General features: G+C 43.9%; 1 protein-coding gene across 1 annotated transcript in view; it reads right to left on the bottom strand.

Moving 5' to 3' along the window:
* Sh3gl2 (SH3 domain containing GRB2 like 2, endophilin A1) overlaps positions 1-17,421 on the bottom strand; it is a 184,016-nt gene extending 166,595 nt beyond the window's left edge. Inside the window, exon 1 of the mRNA XM_021199973.2 lies at positions 17,041-17,421. Coding sequence (XP_021055632.1) covers positions 17,041-17,085 — 45 coding nt within the window. The 5' untranslated portion in view covers positions 17,086-17,421. The remainder of the gene's footprint in view (positions 1-17,040) is intronic.
* Between the last annotated feature and the right edge of the window lie 875 nt (positions 17,422-18,296).

Below are 18,296 nucleotides of genomic sequence, written 5' to 3'. Positions count from 1 at the left end.
GCTATACCTCCTGGTAACCTACTGTCCATGTGCTATACCTCCTGATAACCTACTGTCCATGCGCTATACCTCCTGGTAACCTGTTTCTCCTGATGTTCACCTTCATCTTCTCTTAGGAACATATAGCGCATGCTCTTCTAAACAAATAAGTCTTTCCTTTTATAAAAGATAATCAAATCTCATAACTGATATAAATAGAAAAACTCCCTGATGGTCAGAGGACAGTGGAGCATTTATAACTTCAAGCTGTGGGAGGGGCGTGTTGTAAGGGATACATGAAAGTGGACTGGTACCCTTATAAGGGCACAGAAAGAGCAAGGGCTTTCTCTTCCTGTACTCTCACTACACGCGACACAGAATTTCTGTGACCTCATTTTGGGAAATAAGTAGAGAGTTCTTCTTGCCAACAGCCAGTCCTGCAGATGTCTCTGTATCAGATACTGTCACGTCCTCTCACCCAGTGCACTTTGGCACTCACTGAAAAGCCCATCAGATCCCTCCAGGCTGCCCCTGCCTATCAGATTCCAATCACCTGCACAGGTTATGCCCTGTGCATATAATTGACCAGCTATAAGCCAGTTGTCTTCAATGAAAAGAAACTCACAGGAATGAAGTTGTCCACTCTTTCCATACTTACTAGAACATTTTGTGGATGATATGATAAGATACATAAGGGACCCCCAAATTCCACCTGGGGACACCTATCACTAATAGACACTTTCAGCAAAATAGTTGGATACAAAATGAACCCAGACAAATCAGTAACCCTCCTATAAGCAGATGACAAATGAATTAAGAAAGAAATCAGGAGAATAACTCCTTTTATAATCACCTCAAGTGATATAAAACATCTTAAGGTAACTATAACCAAGCAAGTAAAAGATATGTATGATTAGCAATACTTTAAACATTGAAGAGAGAAATTGAAGAAGACATCAAAAGATGGAAAGATCATCCATGCTCAAGGATTGGTAGGATTAATATAGCAAAAACTGGCCATTCTACCAAAAGATTCAGTGCAATGCCCATGAAACATCCAACACAATTCTGCACGGAGCTTGAAACAACAATTTTCAGCTTCAGATAAAAACAAACAAAAACCAAGATAGCTAAAAAAAATAAAAAATAAAAAAATAAATCCTGAACAATAAAAAAAACTGCTGGATGCATCATTATCCCTGATTTCAAGTTTATTACACAGATATAGTAATAAAAAGTACATGATATTGGCATAAAACAAACAAAAACGAAAAACCCAGACATGTTAAACAAAGTAATTAACCTGATGACCCAGGTGTGAATCCACACCCCTATGGACACCTGATGTTCGACAAAGCCCGAAATACACATTAGGAGGAAGAAAACGACTTCCACAGATGGTGGTGGTCCAAACTGGGGACTGCATGTAGAAGAATCCAAATAGATCCATACTTATCATTGCACAAAACTCAACTCCATGTGGATCGAAGACCTCAACATAAAACCAGATACACTGAAGCTGATAGGAGAGGAAGCAGGAAAGAGCCTAAACTCACCTCATCCTGTCACAGAAACACTTGTTCAGCCATGTTCATTGGTGTTCATCCATGATAGCCAGAAACTGGAGGTAACCTAGATGTCCCTCCACAGAACAGTTAAAGAAACCATGGGACATTTACACAGTGACTTTTATTCAGCAAGATAAAGAGTTAACTCATGAACTCAAGAGGTGAATGAATGCAACTAGAAAAAATAAATCATCCTGAGTATAGTAACCCAGGCCAGGAAGATAAATATGGTATGCATTCACTTGTATATGGATAGTAGCTGTTACATCAAGAATAACCAAGCTAGGCATAGAGTAAGGGACTAGAAGGGACAGATAGAGCTCCCTGAAAAGGGTAGATCAGTGCCTTGCTCAGCCACCATCAAGGAAACTTCCTTCGGCAGCAGATAGGAACAAATACAGAAACCCACAGCCAGAGATTTTTCAGAGTGAACTTTGACTTATGGTCCTTGGAACACTCAGCCCTAAATGGGATGTCTCCATCAAATCGCTCCCCTCAGGGTTTTGGGAACAAGGTGGAAAGGGTGTAAGAGCCAGAAGGGACAGAGGACACCAAGAAAGCAAGGCTCTCTAAGTCATTGAGAAGCACGTAGGACCCCTCAGAGACCGAGGCAGCATGCACCAGAGTCCTAGAGCTGAGAAGAGACGTGGGCATAGGCTCCTGTCCCTGACCCTGAAGCAATCTCCAGTTGATAACCACTTGCAAATAAAAATTTCATTTCCTCCAATGGGAGTCTCACTGTGTAATCAAGCTACTATTAAGGATAGGTTACATGCCTAGTAGCAATGACCAAAAAAATTAACGCAACGGCAGTATTGGAGTTTCCAATTGTCTCATAGGGCAGTGCCACGATTTTGCCTTTTTTGAAAATTGTTTTCTTCTCTCTTTTTAGCCTACAGGTCCTTCACATATATGATATGGTTTCCAGTTTAATGTTTTGATAGGATTCCTGAATTAGTATAAATGAGGGAATCTCTGTTTCCTATGCCTTCTCTTGGGCTCTTTTTCTTCTGTTTTGTCCAATTCTGATGTCTTAGTTTTTATTTTATCTTATTTCATATTATTCTTTAGAAGTCTCCTTGTTTTTAATGAGAGACAGAAAGGAAGTGGATTTGGGAGGAAATATAGGAAGGAACTGGGAGGAGTAAACATAGAAGAAATACTAATCTTGGTATCTTGTGTGTGGGGGGGGAATCTATTTTCAATGACAAGAAAAAATAAAATAAATAAACCACTGTTGTCACTGCCCTTTGCCTGGATTCCAGTAAATTGGTAGACTGTCTCTCAAAAACTTGGAGAACGCTTTACTTATAATGGTTCACGTCAGAGAATCATACCAAGGAAGGCTATGGGTGAAGAAGCACACAGAAGGGGTCACGGAGTGAGGTGAGGGAGAAGGGCCAGTGCCATGGGCTCTCTCCAGGCACAGCATCCAGCAAGCTCCTCCCACAGGAGTCCTCCCACAGGGTATGTTGCTAGATGTTTTGAAGGCTCCTTAAGTAGGCATGGTTAATATGGCTGATAAATCCTTGGCCACCGATTGATTATCAACTTAACCTTCAGCCATTTCAAGCTGTTAGGGTGGGGCTTAAATTCTCCACCCTCAAATTACTCTGCTCCATCTGGAACCAGCTGGATCCTGAGGCTGGAAAGGGGCCCCAGTCACCAGTCACATTGTTAGCAGAAAAGGACTAACTCTGAAGAAATTCCCAAGGGTTTTAAAGAGCTTTATGCCTGAAAACTGGGACTAAGGCCAAATATGTACTGCATCATACCACGCCCTCAGTACCACTCAGTCCCTCAGGAAGAATGCATAGCTTCCATTCTCTCACTGTTTGATATTGCTAGTCCTTCTTTTTTGCTAATCTTGTTTAACAAAAGCAGAATAAACCTCAAGTGCACACATTTACTCAAGAAAGAGTGTACTAGTATATAATATTATTTTTAACAAATTGCATTTTTTTTTCTTTCATGAAAATGATAGTATGGCTGAGGTTTCTGATGTGCTCCAATAATTCCCACTACTTGGAAGTCAATGGAGACAGGAGAGTTACGAGTTCCAAGGCAGCTTGGGTAACATTCAGAAATCCCTCCCACTCTCACAATATTTGTATAAACAAACAAATAAATGATGAAATGATTCATGTAGAAATTAATTAGAGTAACGGTTAATTTTATATGTCGAATCACCATAAGCTCAACTGATCAAAGACTCCATACTTCTGGGTTGCCTACAAGGGAGTTTTCTGGAATATATTAGCATGTTAATCAGACTAAACTACATCCATCTAATAATCCCTTAGGGAGCCGTACAGAAGAAAGCTAAACTTATCCTCTTCTAGAGCCTGAACTTCTGTCTTCCTCTGCCTTCATACTCCAGAACTGCAGATTCAGAAGTCTTGCTTCCAGAGCTTCAAACAGCCCTAGGTTTAGTCTTCCACCATGGGCTCTAAGTTACACCCATGGCTATTATGGTTCTCGGGCCTCTATTCAGACTAAGCTACAAACTCAAGTTTCCCTGGTGTCCTCTTCACTCCCCAGAGCATAGTGTGGGATTTCTTGGCCTTTGAAGCCACTCTCCATGGCAAAGCCCTTCTTATATCTATATCCAAGAGAACCAGCTGAAGAATCCTAATACAGTCAACAGTGTAAAACTTAAGTGCCACTTAAAACAATATCCACTTATCAACTCACTGCAGCAACAGCATTCATCGAAGCAAATGACGGGTTTGGGAAACAGGCAAATTATTCCACCATACAGAAAGAGACGACAGCGTCCAAGAGACCAACTCTAAGTTGACTCAAATACAGCAGCAAGCAGCAGACATGGTGTCAGTGGACAAGAAGGATCCACTGTTATAAAGGGATAACTCTCATCACATGATAACCGCATAACTCACTGCGCCCCTGAAAAGCAGAGTCTGAGCACAGCCTTCAAGTTCTGAGAAACAATGGATACAGACCTATATTTCCTGCTTAACACATAACCATTCTCATAAGGTAGTTGATGATTAAAAATGATCTAAGCATTTCATGGAAAATCATTTATTAGTTCAAATTAAGTGGACCAAAGGATAGATCTCAAGTGCAAGGTTAGGTATGGGAGAAATACAGTGGTAGTCACAAAGAAAGAGACCACCACTCCAGTGAGGTGTCTCAACAAGGCAAAGGTTTACCTTCCTTGGGAGAGTGTGTTCAGAAGACCAAACACGGGGGGTGTACTGGCTGGTTTTGTGTGTCAATTTGACACCAGCTGGGGTTATCACAGAAAAAGTAGCCTCCCTTGAGGAAATGCCTCCATGAGATCCAGCTATAAGGCATTTTCTCAATTAATGATCAAGGAGGAAGGGCTCAGCCCATTGTGGGTGGTGCCATCCCTGGGCTGGAGGTCCTGGGTTCTATAAGAAAGCAGGCTGAGCAAGCCAGGGGAAGCAAGCCAGTAAGCAGCATCCCTCCATGGCCTCTGCATCAGCTCCTGCCTCCAGGATCCTGCCCTGTGTGAGTTTCTGTCCTGACTTCCTTTGATGATGAACAACAATGTGGAAGTGTAAGCTGAATAAATCCTTTCCTCCCCAACTATCTTCTTGGTCATGACGTTTTGTGCAGGAATACAGACCCTGACTAAGAAAAGAGGCCAGCAAGTGCTGGTGATAGCGGTCTTTTCTGACCTATTGTGACTGACTAGTTGTATAAGAATCATCAAGAAGGAAATGAAGGGAAGGGAGAGGTGCCTTCCACTTAATGCACAGCATTTTCTTGTAGACAAAGGCTCTACCAGTTGATGGTGAGTGAATAAAATATTTGCATAAGTTTTACAAGGTGGGAGAGAGAAACAGATTTTAATTCTATGTCATAAATACAAGTTTTATATCATCTGGTAGAAAAGACTAATATTTAATGCTTCTCGGAGACATAGGAAGAGAATGGGATCTCAGGATACCCGGATGTTAACTTGCCTAAGTAAACGCTTCACGTTGGTACTGACAAACAAATCTCCAGAAATATTTCACTAATATACAAATGGTTCTCAGTGTTCTCAGTGAAAGATTGGGGGTTATAAGACTCCTTTACTCACATGCAGCCACGTGGGTAACGACATAGCTAACAGTTTAAAAAAATGATATGTGAGCCAATGTCCAAAGCTATACCCCCCTCAGAAAGGAGAGGGCCATGGCCACCTCAGTGAGCATTGTGGGCCTACAAGGAGGATGAAAGCTGAGTCCCCCTGCAGTCAGTGGATACAGAGCGCTCTGCCTTTAGGTTAGTTATTCAAACACTGAACCACCTATTTTCTTCCTGGCCAAGTTGCTCAACTTGACACTGGCACAAGACAGTAAGGCAAAAGAGACCCCTTTGTTCTTGGTCTCCTTACAAAAGAACTTTAAAATGGTCTCAGAAGGGAACTCACGGACTAAAATACTGGAGTTAGAGAGAGGGGAAGTGCCCTGAACATCAGCATAAAGGTAATGTATATTGGGGCAGAGACAGAAGAGAACACAGCAGAAAGTGGCACGTGTGATAGAGTACAAGAAAGTCACACAAGTTACAGAGTAAGGAGGTCACAGTGAGAAAGGGGGAGCAAAACCTCCCCAGAGCCTTTGTCATTTGTCACTCTTAGCTTTTTTGAGAATGTGCAAAATTTCTCCTCTCAAAAGCAGCATGCCATCCATCCCTTTGGACCAACCAAGGAGGAAATACTTGACCTTGATGTATTTGGGTTAGCAGGTAAGGTCTGCTCAGTGTAGTCTGATCTCTGAGCAAGAGGGAATAACAGAAGTATGGCTGTTGGTTTACCTTAGTGCTGGGAGCTTCAGTTACTGCTTTATCTTTAGCCTTGCAATTAGTCCAGCAAGTCTTATCCCTTACTAGAAGGCCAGGGGTTGGCCTGCTCTAATCTTGCCATGGAAGGAAGCACTTGGGAAAGTGCTTCAAACAGCTAATTTTCCACCCTAATACCTAAGCTCTGTCTCACTGGGAAGGCTTAACTCCCTGAATACAGACTGCTACTAGCCAGTGATCCTGCCATTTGTCCCAGAAGAAACAGACATATTGCTATTCCTGTGTCTCACATGGTGCACAAAAGAGATGTTGGCAGAAGGCCCTCTAATTCACTTTATTCCTGCCTAGAACCCACCCCCATCAAGAGCAACTCAAGAGCAGATCCACTTGTAGCATACTGCTCCAGCACAGGCCATCACAAGTTTCTGACCTGGATCTTGGCATGGAGATCTTGAGGCACAGTGGCTATGGATTCCAGAAGATTAAGACAAGGAGATCTTCAAATTCAAGGTCATCTGGGATTAAAAGTGTGGTGGCATACACCTTTAATCTGGGCTACACCTTCTGCTGGAGATCATATAAGGACATTGGAAGAAGGAAGGCTCTCTCTCTGCCCTTTGCCTGCAACTGCTAGATCCTTGGACTTCCATTCACAACTGCTACTGAACATTGTTGGGAGTTGGACTGCAGACTGTAAGTCATCAACAAATTCCTTTACTATATAGAGACTACCCATAAGTTCTGTGACTCTAGAGAACACTGACTAATACAATATGTAAATTAATATTATGCACAATGAGAGGAAAAAATCATAGCTCTTCTTTTTGTAGAAGCTTATACAGCTTTTTATATTCTTAGACTTTTTACTTGGAGTGTGTGTTTGATTGTCCTGAGGTAGGGTCTCACAGTGTTTCCCAGTCTAACTTGGAACTAGAGATGTCCCTGCCTCAGACTCCAATGTGCTCAGACTACAAGTGTGTGATACCATATGTAGCAAACACCTGGCTTTTTAACCAAAACCTTGCCCCATTCTGAGCACAGCAGCTTCTCTTGGCTTTTTTTTCTTTGCAGTTAGAATCATTCAGGGGTCATGTTGAAAGTTCCAGCTAATGGACCATAAATGGAAGTTGCTACCATTAGTTTTCTGATGTTATATAACAAACTTCCACGAACATATCAGATTAAAAGAATACTTATTTATAAAGTAAGTTACAACTCCACAACTCAGAAGTCAAGGCCGGCTTAACTAGACTCTGTGTTGCCAAGCCTGGGCCCCTACCTATAAGCTCTGAGAAAGTATCCTTTTCCATGTAGGTTCTTGGTGGAATCCAGGTTGGCTGGTTGGTTGGTTGGTTGGTTGGTTGGTTGGTTGGTTGGTTGGCTGGTTGTTTTTTAAAAGTCATATATGATCCTAACTTCTCTTGCTGGCATCATCAAAGAGCTGTTCTCTGGCCCCTAGGCTGGCTGTAAGCTATCTCCCATGCCCTCTCTCCCTGACTCCTAACTTTTAATGCAAAGCTAGTCATGATCACACTCCCAGTTTTGTGACTTCCTATCTTCCTGACTTCTGCTATCAACAGACACTGCCCCGCCTTTTGCGTATTCAATGAACTACAGCTCAGTCCTCTTGTATTCTTCATTTTCCACCTGTTTCCCCCAATGTCTTCCCAGCGTTTCTGCCTTCTGGCCTCCCAACTGTTTCCACTTTTCTTTTAAACATTCTGCATCCAGTTAGATTTTCACATGTGTGAATGTGTATTCAGCCATCCATTGGAACATGGGAAGCCTACCAGGCCATCCCCTCAAAGAAGAGCCATCCCCTAGCAACTATCAACTGCCAGTCATTCCTGGATAGTTCCTGAAGATCATCAATCTCCCCAGTCTATGAAGGAATTTCTGCCTGGCTTGACCTTAGATCCTGTACAACTAACCAGAGCAGCTGAGAGTTTGTAAGGGCCACACTTGTGCCATGTCCAGAAGGCAGTACCCTCCCCCAACCTCCAGATCTGAGAGTCTTGCAGCTTCCTCCTCTAAGGTGTTCCCTACGCCTTAGGAACTGGTGGGTTGGAGGAGATGATATAATCAAGTCTCCTCTCAGCAAATTGGCTACTTATAAGTCTTGCCATTGACCTGTGCTCACTGCAAAATTAGTTTATCTGACCAGGGTTGAAAGCAGCCCTAGTCCATTAGTAAAAACATATACATTTAGAAGGCAGTTTGATATCATGACCACTGAGTAAATCAACAATGGTAGGTTCTACTCTAGGACCAAGGACCTTTGCAGCCATGGGCTTTTAACCAAGATTAGAGTAACCAGTATGACATTGCCATCTGTTGGACCAGGCCTCCAGTCTAATGAGAAGGCAGTCAGTTACACCATCACCATTGTGCCACAGTTCACCAGTGGCACATCTTAGGTAGCTAGTATAGTTCTGCACTGGGTAAGGCTTTCCATGCCTTTCCTCCATTGATGTCTTTCTCCCCGGGGATGCTACACAGCACCTTCCAGCACAATTGGTAGCACATAGCTAACAACGCCCTCTGTTTAAAAAGCTCCTGTAACCATGTGAACTTCCTTCTCCTGCATAAAGGAACCATATTTGAAGTGGCATCTTCTCTTATTGAGGGCCAAGGACTGTAGCACATGAAAGGGAAGAGAGCTCACATAAATCCCTGGCATATAAAGAGTTTATAAGCGTCCAAATATTTCCTTTGACAACCTTGTAAACCCTGTGATACAGAAAGAGCGGACTTCATGCAGAATCACTCTAGGTCCCTGAAGCAAATAATAGAAAGCAAGGAAAGGAGATTTGAGCAACGAAGACCCACTGGCTTAATCAAGCCATCTAGAGTAATACAATCAAACTCAGCAAAGTTTGGATTATACAGCCAGTGCACTGGCTGAAAATCAGGCCTAGAGAAGAGTTTTCTATGGTGGTAAACAACTCATGGAACGGAGAAGAAAAGAGTTCGGAGATCTACCAAGCTCTCTCTCTGTCTCTCTCTCTCTGTGTCTCTGTCTCTGTCTCTGTCTCTGTCTCTCTCTCTCCCCCCCTTCCTCACTCACTCTCCCTCCTGTGTGTGTGTGTGTGTGTGTGTGTGTGTGTGTGCACTTATTGTGGTGTGTAAACCAGAGAATACCTCAAATGTCATCCTTCAGGGACCAGCCACCTTGGCCTCTCATTGAGACAGGGTCTGGCGCTCTTGCTAACGATAACCTAGCCAGCCAACCCCAGCGCTCTGCTTGTATCTGCATTCCCAGCATCAGCATCACATGCCTTTCTCCCCTGTGCATGCTGGGGGTCCAGACTCAGGCTTACATCGCACAAGTGGTTTACTGTCTGAGCCACTTCCCAAGTCTCCTAGCCAAGTTCACAGGCTCAGGGGTTCGAACACTGGTTTTCCAGCTGGTGGGGCTGCTTGGGGGGGGGGGGGGGTTGGGTGATGCAGATGCAGCCTCGCTGGGAACAGGTGTCGCTCAGGGGTGGCTTTGAGAGGGAAAGCCTCATATCACTCTCAATATGCTCTTCCCGCTTTGCAGGAGGTTGAAGATGTGAGCCCTCAGCTTCCAGTTCCTGCTGCCGAACCTTGTATATTTAAAAGTACAGCGTGCTGGAGATGCTTCTGCACACACACCCTGCCCTCCCTCCCCACCCCTCCTCCTCCCACTAATTTCTATTCTCTCTCCCCTGCTCTCCCTACCGGGCTGCCTTGTTTGGCCTCAGTGGATGCACCTGGGCCTACAGTGACTTGATGTGCTGGAGGTGAAACCCAGGGTGCGGGTGGGTATCAGAAGAGAGGGGGAAGGGAAGGGAGGGGGGAGATCTATGTGTGGAGGTACTCAGAGGAGAAAGGGACTGATATTTCGATGTAAAGTGAATAAGTAAAAATCAAAAATAAAGAACTAAAAATAGAGAAAAGAGAAAGGAAGAAAGAACGAAAGAGAGAAAGACAGAAAGAAATCAAGCAAGCAAGCTTGGGTAGAGCATGAAGTGCTCTGTATGCACAGAAGTATTACACCTGGATATTCAGGTATTTCTTGGCACAGTAAAATTGCCCTGACTACAATTCTTAGGGAAAGTTCAGTTTTCTTTATAAGAAATATCTCTAACTGTTTTGCATAATTAATTTAAATGAGGCCTAAAAATACTGTAAGAGGTCTTTTAGAAGCCTAAGCAGTAAGGCAAACACCCCAGGGACAAGGGCATTCTTCAAAATGTTAGTCTTCGCCATGCTCCAAGTCTCTTACGGCCACGCCTGGTGGAACATCTAAACAAATAACAGAGCAAGGCCTCATAGATAAAAGAACAAAAAGGGAAAGGGGGACAGGGTGGTCAGGGCAATCCACTGACTTCTTCTTATACACCCAGTCACTTGCTGATCTGGCCTTCAAGGCAGAATTAAGCCCACCAGGTAGCCATTTTGAGCACCACAATGGTTCTGAACCTGTATCTCCTCACCCAGTTATACTTGCTCATGTCTCTTTTCACTTCCTCAACTACACTTGTAACAAAGCCCTGAGTTCCGGGGACCCTGGACTCTACGGGCAACACCAAAGAGGAAGCAGAGGAAAACCTGCTCTAGGAGACCTGGTTTCCCTTCCCCTAATTATTCTGCCCCTTGCTTCACACAGTAACTGCCTCCAAAACAGAATATTTTGAGATCAAGTTTTGCTGTCAGCAATAATACTGTAATTAATTTGAAAGATGCTCAAAACCTTCCTAACTAGATTAAAACAAAAACTCAACAGAATACATTAGTAAAGAAAGAGTTCCCCTCCCCCCCCCAAAAAAAAGCAGTATCAAACTTCAGTCAAGGAGAGCCACAGCCTGAGGGAAACAATAGCTACAGTTCCACTGACAAATTCTGTGTGTCCATTTTCAAGTGTAGAGGTGAGTATGAGCTCATTGACAACCTTAAAAAAAAAAAAAAAAAAAGGAAAGAAAAGAAAGAAAAGGAAAAGAAAAGAAAAGAAAGAAAAGGAAAACAAAAGAAAAGAAAGAAAAGGAAAACAAAAGAAAAGAAAGAAAAGGAAAACAAAAGGAAAGAAAAGAGACAAAATCATGGTTCAGGTCCTCCTCCTCCTCATTGCAAGCACAGTATTCTCACCAGCATTACCTCATCCAATTCTGACATCTCTCGGAAGATCTTTTCTATGTGGCTGCCCCTAAATTTAGTTCGGAGAAGGCTACATTTGGTCCAGGTACTGACAAGTCCAGTTACTGTCATGTCCAGTTACAGAAGATGGATGGATTCTCTCCTAAAAACACAATCTATTTTTCACCCTACACTTTTACTTTGTAGAGGAAGGCAGGGAGTAAGAATACCTTTAAGACAGCAACAGTGTACTCCCATACATAAAGTAAATAAATAAATTGTAAGAAAAAAAAAGAAAGAAAGAAAGAAAGAAAGAAAGAAAGAAAGAAAGAAAGAAAGAAGGAAAGAAGAAAGAAAGAAAGAAAGAAAGAAAGAAAGAAAAGAAAAGAAAAGAAAAGAAAAGAAAAGAAAAGAAAAGAAAAGAAAAGAAAAGAAAAGAAAAAGGAATACCTTTAAGAAGCTGTCGATGAACAAAGCACTGTTTCTACCAGGAAAACGTGAATAATGTTTGGCATATAGTTTACAAAATGCACAGAGCCACAGCAGCCCATTGCCATATTCCCCAAAAGGATACAGGCCTAGGAGGCTGGATGGAGCAAGAAGCCAACCTCATGATTCTAAAGCAGCAGGGAGCCTACAGCGTAAAGCAGCCAATTTAGAAAGTGAAATTTTAATATGTAAAGTCATACATGAGTAATTAAATACCTTAATAAGTTTAATGTTTCCTAAATCAACAAACACATAAGCAGACTTATAGAAGCTACTGCACGGTAAATAACATGAAAGCATGAAGAAATGGTTTTAAACAGAAGGGTCCAGAGCATGGAGAGAATCAAGTTTTCTCAGGGGAAAAATCCCAGTGTGATAACAGGCACCCGCCAGATTGTGTCCCAGTCACACCTATCCAAATGAGTTTTATCATTAAAAATGAAGAATTGGAAGACGCAGCTGGACGCAGGTGCTGCAGATGGAGTGTGTGCCCAAAGAGTTCCCATGCTGGAATCTCAACACTGAAGCAGTGAAAGGTGCTTGGGAGAGGAGAGCCAGTCACAGGGACAGTCCTCATAAATGGTGTCATGCCTTCCTCTTTCAAATTCATGCTCCCTCCTGAGAAACTGGAGGTGTCCCTGGGAGAGACAGCTGTTAAAAACAGAGGCTACCATTTCCATTTTGCCTTGCAATAGACCTACTTGCCCTCCTGGTTGGTGAGCTAAGCGCCACAAGCCTTCAGCAGATGCAGCCACATAATCTTGGATTTCCCAGCCTGCAAAATCGTCAGTCAAAATAAGCTTCTTGTTCCCAAATTACTCAATCGTGGGTATTGTTACAGTGGCAGAAAATAGGGTAAGGTAAGAAAGCACCAAAGCCTAGTAACCTACACATAATCGGTATTTCTTTCTCACAGTTTGTGAGTCTAAGAAAACCCAAGATCCGGACACCAGCGCATTTTTGTCTAATGGAGATTCATTGGGATTTGAAGATGACCTCACTGTGGCAGACTGGAATAAGTTCTCTCCAACTTAGAGGAGCAGTAGTAATTCCATGCATGAGGGTGGAGCCCTCAGACTTAATCACCTTCTAAATACCGTCTACTAATACTATCTTATTCTCAACATGGGAATTTGAAGTGGGGACAAAACAGGCTATAAATATCCTACCAAACTGATTAAGGACAAGAAAGTCTATCTGGTTCCATGCAAAAGAATATTACATCTTACTTGAGGCAGAACTGTCCCTCTAAATGTTGGATCAAATGCAGTATTAAGAATACTATAACAAATCCTCTTATCCAAAATGGGCTATTATTTAAAGTATACCCCCCCAAAAAAAATGTTTATGTTGAAATTGCAGCTCCATTAACGCAAGACCTTATAGGAAAAGAACACTTCTACCGGGGTCCCACTGGAGCAGACAGGCTCCTAATCCAACATGACTGGCACCTTGTGGAGCTAAAAGTTAAGCACAGACACATACAAGCATCATGTTATGATGCTGTGTAAACATGAGCACCACATCAAGGCGCTGTATCTACAAGTTAAGATAAACCAGGCTACCAATAAAGGCCCAGAGGTTAAAAGTGAGACCTGGAGCAGCTCTTGCCTGGAGCTGTCTGAGGGACCAGGGCCTTCCTGCTACAGTGACCTAACACCTCAAGCAGTTTTCTCTCAAGGTAAGTGATTCAGTACATTTCTGTTGTTTAAGTCGTTCAGTTTGGGGTACTTGCTTCATACATTCTCGCAAACTAATCATGTAATTGTCTAAAACAGTTCACCCTGAAAAAAAGATTTTTCTTACACTGCCATACAGTTTGAAGAATGAATTGACACCATGTATGCACCCGGAGGCGGTTTGAATGAAAATGGCCTCCACAGGCTCACAGGGAGTGGCACGATTAGAAGGTGTGGGCTTGTTGGAGGAAGTGTGTCACTAGAGATGGGCTTTGAAGTTTCAGATGCTCAAGCCAGACCTAGGGGTTCATTGTCTCTTCCTGATGCCTGCTAAGCCAGATGTACAACTCTCAACCCCTTCTGAAGCACTGTGGCTACCCCTGTGCCACCATGCTTCCCACCGTGATGATAATGAACTAAATCTCAGAGCTGTAAGCCCAGCCTCAATTAAACACTTTGCTTTATAAGAGCTGCCATGGTGTCTCTTCACAGCCATAAAATGCTAAGACATACCATAGCAAACACTTGATTGTGAGGTATAGGAAAGGAATTATGGGTTTGCCTGCATATTAACCAGAAACTAAAGCTATTTTTACAGACTGCTGCAAATTCAAACAAGTTTTTAAAAATTGACATTACTGATGATAAAATGGAAGCTCAATAAAAAAAAAAAAAAACCTCTCTGAAGGTGAAGTAATAATTGCTCAATTTGTCGTATATTATAATAAAAAATTATTTAATTACAGAGTAACTATCGATGAAAGGGAGAGATAATTAATTCTAATATGAAAACCATAGGGGCACACTCTAACCAGGAACCCTAAACCAATGGTACTGACACGAAAGGTATATTGACAAAATCCCAACCACCCCTCTGTGGAAACTCAGCTCCACAGAAAGGCAATATGTTGTCTTCTCTGACCAGCATGGCAGTCAGGGGCTATTCTAGGCCTGACAATTGCTCTGCAGCTAAGGTCAGATCCAGGAAACGACTGCAAAGCAGAGCAGGCAAACACCATCCCGGGTTTACACACCCTCTAGAATACACATCCATGCACGGAAGAGTAACCTTTGCCTTAAGTTTTTAAAGACTAGTCTCCACTAAGCTATGAATAAGATTGTGTTTTTTGCTTCACCTTTAAAACAAAAAGGCTTTTTTTTTTTTTTTTCAGCAAAGAAAGAGAATGGCAGTGAACAGTGATCCAGTATCTGGGTTCAGAGTGGTCAGGAGCAGGTGGGTCCCCAGTAGAATGCCTCCACACCTGGAGAGAGGGCTTCCCCACGGAAGCTCCAGTTCTTTCCTGCTTCCAGAGCTGCATATAACCTCAGGATGAGCTGAATGGGGTCAGATGGTTACTGTGAGCCCGTGCACGTTATCGAAGCTCCGGCTGTGTCCTCAAGTCTCATTATTGGAAAAGGAAAGGGATGGAAAGGGATGGTACCTAACACCAAAGGAATTATCCTTGACACTAACAATTATCACTTATTAGGCATTTTCTACATATGCTCTACAAATTCATTTATCCTGACTTTATCCCTGAGAAATGAATATTTGTCTCACTTCTTGGCAAGGACAGATTCAGAAAACTAGCTTGCTCAATTTCAGAGGTATCAGAAGAGGGATTCAAATCTTAGCCTTTCCTTCCCCAAAGCCAAGGCCCCTAAAGGAATGTGGGCAGAATCAGTCTTATGGTCTAGGTTAGAAATGAGACAAGTACCTAAATAAATAAACAAATAAACAAATAAATAAATAAGGTTGGTGACATCAGGGCAGTCCAATGACATTCACTGGTAGCACAGATTGGTTCTGTGAAACTGAAAAGTTGCCAGATTCAAGTCAACAACATACTTGACTCTCCCTTTCTAGTAGGGAGACCACAGACAATTCTAGTGAGAAAACCAAATCTATATGTAGTTAGAAGCACTTCCTAAAATGACTGTTTCCTGTCTCCCTAAATTAGTTCCCATCAGAACTCATTTGATGACGGTAAGTCTATGGTGACAGAGATGATGCTCAGGGGTGAAAGCCATCCTGCATCTTAATTTAAGCAAACTTAAGGAATGCCACCTTCACCTTGCCCCTATGCCTTTTGCGATAGTACAGAGGCTGTGGGATCAATAATGAGACCCATCTATAGCAGAGGAGGACTCCCTGGTCTGGCCTCAGTGGGAGAAGATGCGCCTAATCCTCATGAGACTTGAGATTCCCAGGGAGTGGGGAGACCTGGTGTGTGTGACATCCTCTTGGAGACAGTGGGAGGAGGAATGGGATGAGGAACTGTGGGAGGAGGGACCCAAAGGGAAGGGAATGACTGGATTGTAAAAAAAAAAAAAAAAAAAGATAAAAGTAATTTTTAAAAAAAGAATGAGAAATTACAGAAGCCGTACGATTAAGGTTAGCTTAGGATAAGGATCTTTAAAGCTAAATGATTACGCAAAAAGTATTTTACAGTTTATCAATAAAGTCGTTTATTGTTAAATATATCTTAAAATTTAACCTGTTCCAAATGAATAAAAGGATTGTTAACTCCACACATTATGTAAGAAATGGGTCACATCGTAAGTATTTTTGGATATTATCTCTTTGTAAATTCACTGAGTTGGACCCAATGAAATTTAAATTATGGGGGTCTGGATTAAATGTATTTTAATCTCAGCTTACCCCACAAAGAAAATTTGGCACATCTAGTAAACAGACAGTGATTTTCAAGTTTTTAACAACTGCCTCGGCAGTAAAACCCGTGGGAAAACTTTAAAGACTTGCAGACCACTGATCAAGCCATGGCCTCAAATAAGCTTCGCCAAGGAGTTCTCCAGGGAAAAAAGTTAATGCATGCAAGCTCCTTAGGAGAACCACATTCTCCCATGCTGGGAGCCTGGGGAGGCCTGGGAAGGAGGGGTTCTGAGAAGGCCCAGGAGCACAGAGCCTAGAGCAAGCGCAGAACGCGGGCACCTCCGCAGCCTCCAGCGCGAACCTCGCTCCCGCCAGCCCATCCCAGGACAGTGGGGCACACCGCACCGCAAGGTCACCGCACCGAGGCGACTTTACATAATCTCCCGCCGCGCCGCCAAGCACCTGCGCGGCACCCTCCGTGCAGAGCCTGAGAGCTGCTGTGCGGGGACTAACTGCCTGAGAACCCGGGGTGGGGGAGCCGAGACAGCGGGGACAGAGAGCAGGGATGCCAGGGGAAGGGAGCTGGGGACTGAGTGCTAGGGTGGCGGGGGACCACAGGGACCAGAGTGGGAAGAGGAAGCAGCGATGCAGCCAGCGGCCCCGGAGCAGACTCGCGGAGCGAGCACAGACCGGAGACAGGGAGCCGGCTTATGGTGCCAGGCTGCCGCGCAGCGCCCCGCGGGGACCAGATCGGGACAGGGAGGGGTTGCAGGGGAGGACGCCGTCTGTCTGTCGGTCTGCGGGGCCGCCCATGGCGCACCTGCACGCGCCCTACCTGAGTGGCTTTGTGGAACTGCTTCTTCAGCCCTGCCACCGACATGATGGGATGCGGGAGGCCGCGCGGCCGGCAGCTGCGGATGCGGAGAGGCGGCTGGGGTCGCCGGGCCGCCGCTGGTCGTGCGGCCGCGGGAGCTGCTGGCGCGGGGGCGCGGCGCGGGACGCGGGCTTGTGCGGAGAGACACCCTGACGTCAGGGCGGGTGATGCGGCCTCTTAAAGGGGACGCGGGAAGCCCCGCCCAGGGCGCAAGCGGGAGGCAGGTGAGCGGGAGGAACCCCCACCCCGGCACTGTGCGGGGGCGACTGTCCCTCCTCTGTCCGAAGCCTGGGCGGTCTTCAGCTGTGGGAGTAGTTCGTTCGTGGCCTTGGCAAATGGATCACCACCTTTGGGCAGTCTAGACTCAGGTGACCCAGCTCCCAGGTAGCCGCAGTGGCGCTGCCTGTGCACTGCCCTTGCCCTTTGAGCCTGGCCTCCCTGTGGCTGAAAAGCAGGGTGGCGGCTTATCTGGATCATGAATAAGTTATTGCTCATTTCACGTCCTGCCTTCCCGCATGATTGGCCACCGAAAACATTTCTCTGCCTCGATTTTAATATCCCTTAAACTTGTTTCACCTTAGGGAAATCCATCAACTTTTTTTTTTTCTTTTTTCTGTTCTAGTACAATTTAACTACTTAAGATGAAGAAAAGTCCCTACAGTTTGACTGGAATACTGGAATGGAATTGATATGAGCTATAGCATATATTGATATGAGTAATAGCATTTAATCTTCTATTTTCAAAAGCAAACAAAAGAAAAAAGAAAAAAGCCAAATGCGAACTTGGCATTCACACAATTATCATGGAGATTTGAGGTTTTCGTTCTAACATTTTTATATAATGAGGAAAGGCAAAGCAGTTAAGTTATACAAACACCACATAGGGACAGACAAAGGGTGAATGCTCTGAGTGAAGGACCCAGAGCAGCACCAGAAATCTTCTGTGCTCTTACCAGCAGCCACTTCAAGTTTGTCTTGTACTGAAGAGCTTTTGGGAGACTCTCAGATGCAGGCCACACCTGCATGTGTAGATCAAAGTGATGAACCTCCAGAAGGAGAGTAATTACCAAGAATGTGGAAAGAATCAACATGGCCTGGATTGGGTTCCTAGAAATACAGTTCGCCTCCCCCCTACTGCCTGGTATAAGGGAAGCAGGAAGACTTTTGTAGCTTGAGTAAAGACGAAGGGAAGGGGTTGGTGCAAGGGGATTCTAGAC

This window comes from Mus pahari, chromosome 6 (assembly GCF_900095145.1).
Source record: "Mus pahari chromosome 6, PAHARI_EIJ_v1.1, whole genome shotgun sequence".
Taxonomy (NCBI): domain Eukaryota; kingdom Metazoa; phylum Chordata; class Mammalia; order Rodentia; family Muridae; genus Mus; species Mus pahari.
Note: the sequence above shows the minus strand (reverse complement) of the source record. Positions and strands in the feature narration are given on the sequence as shown.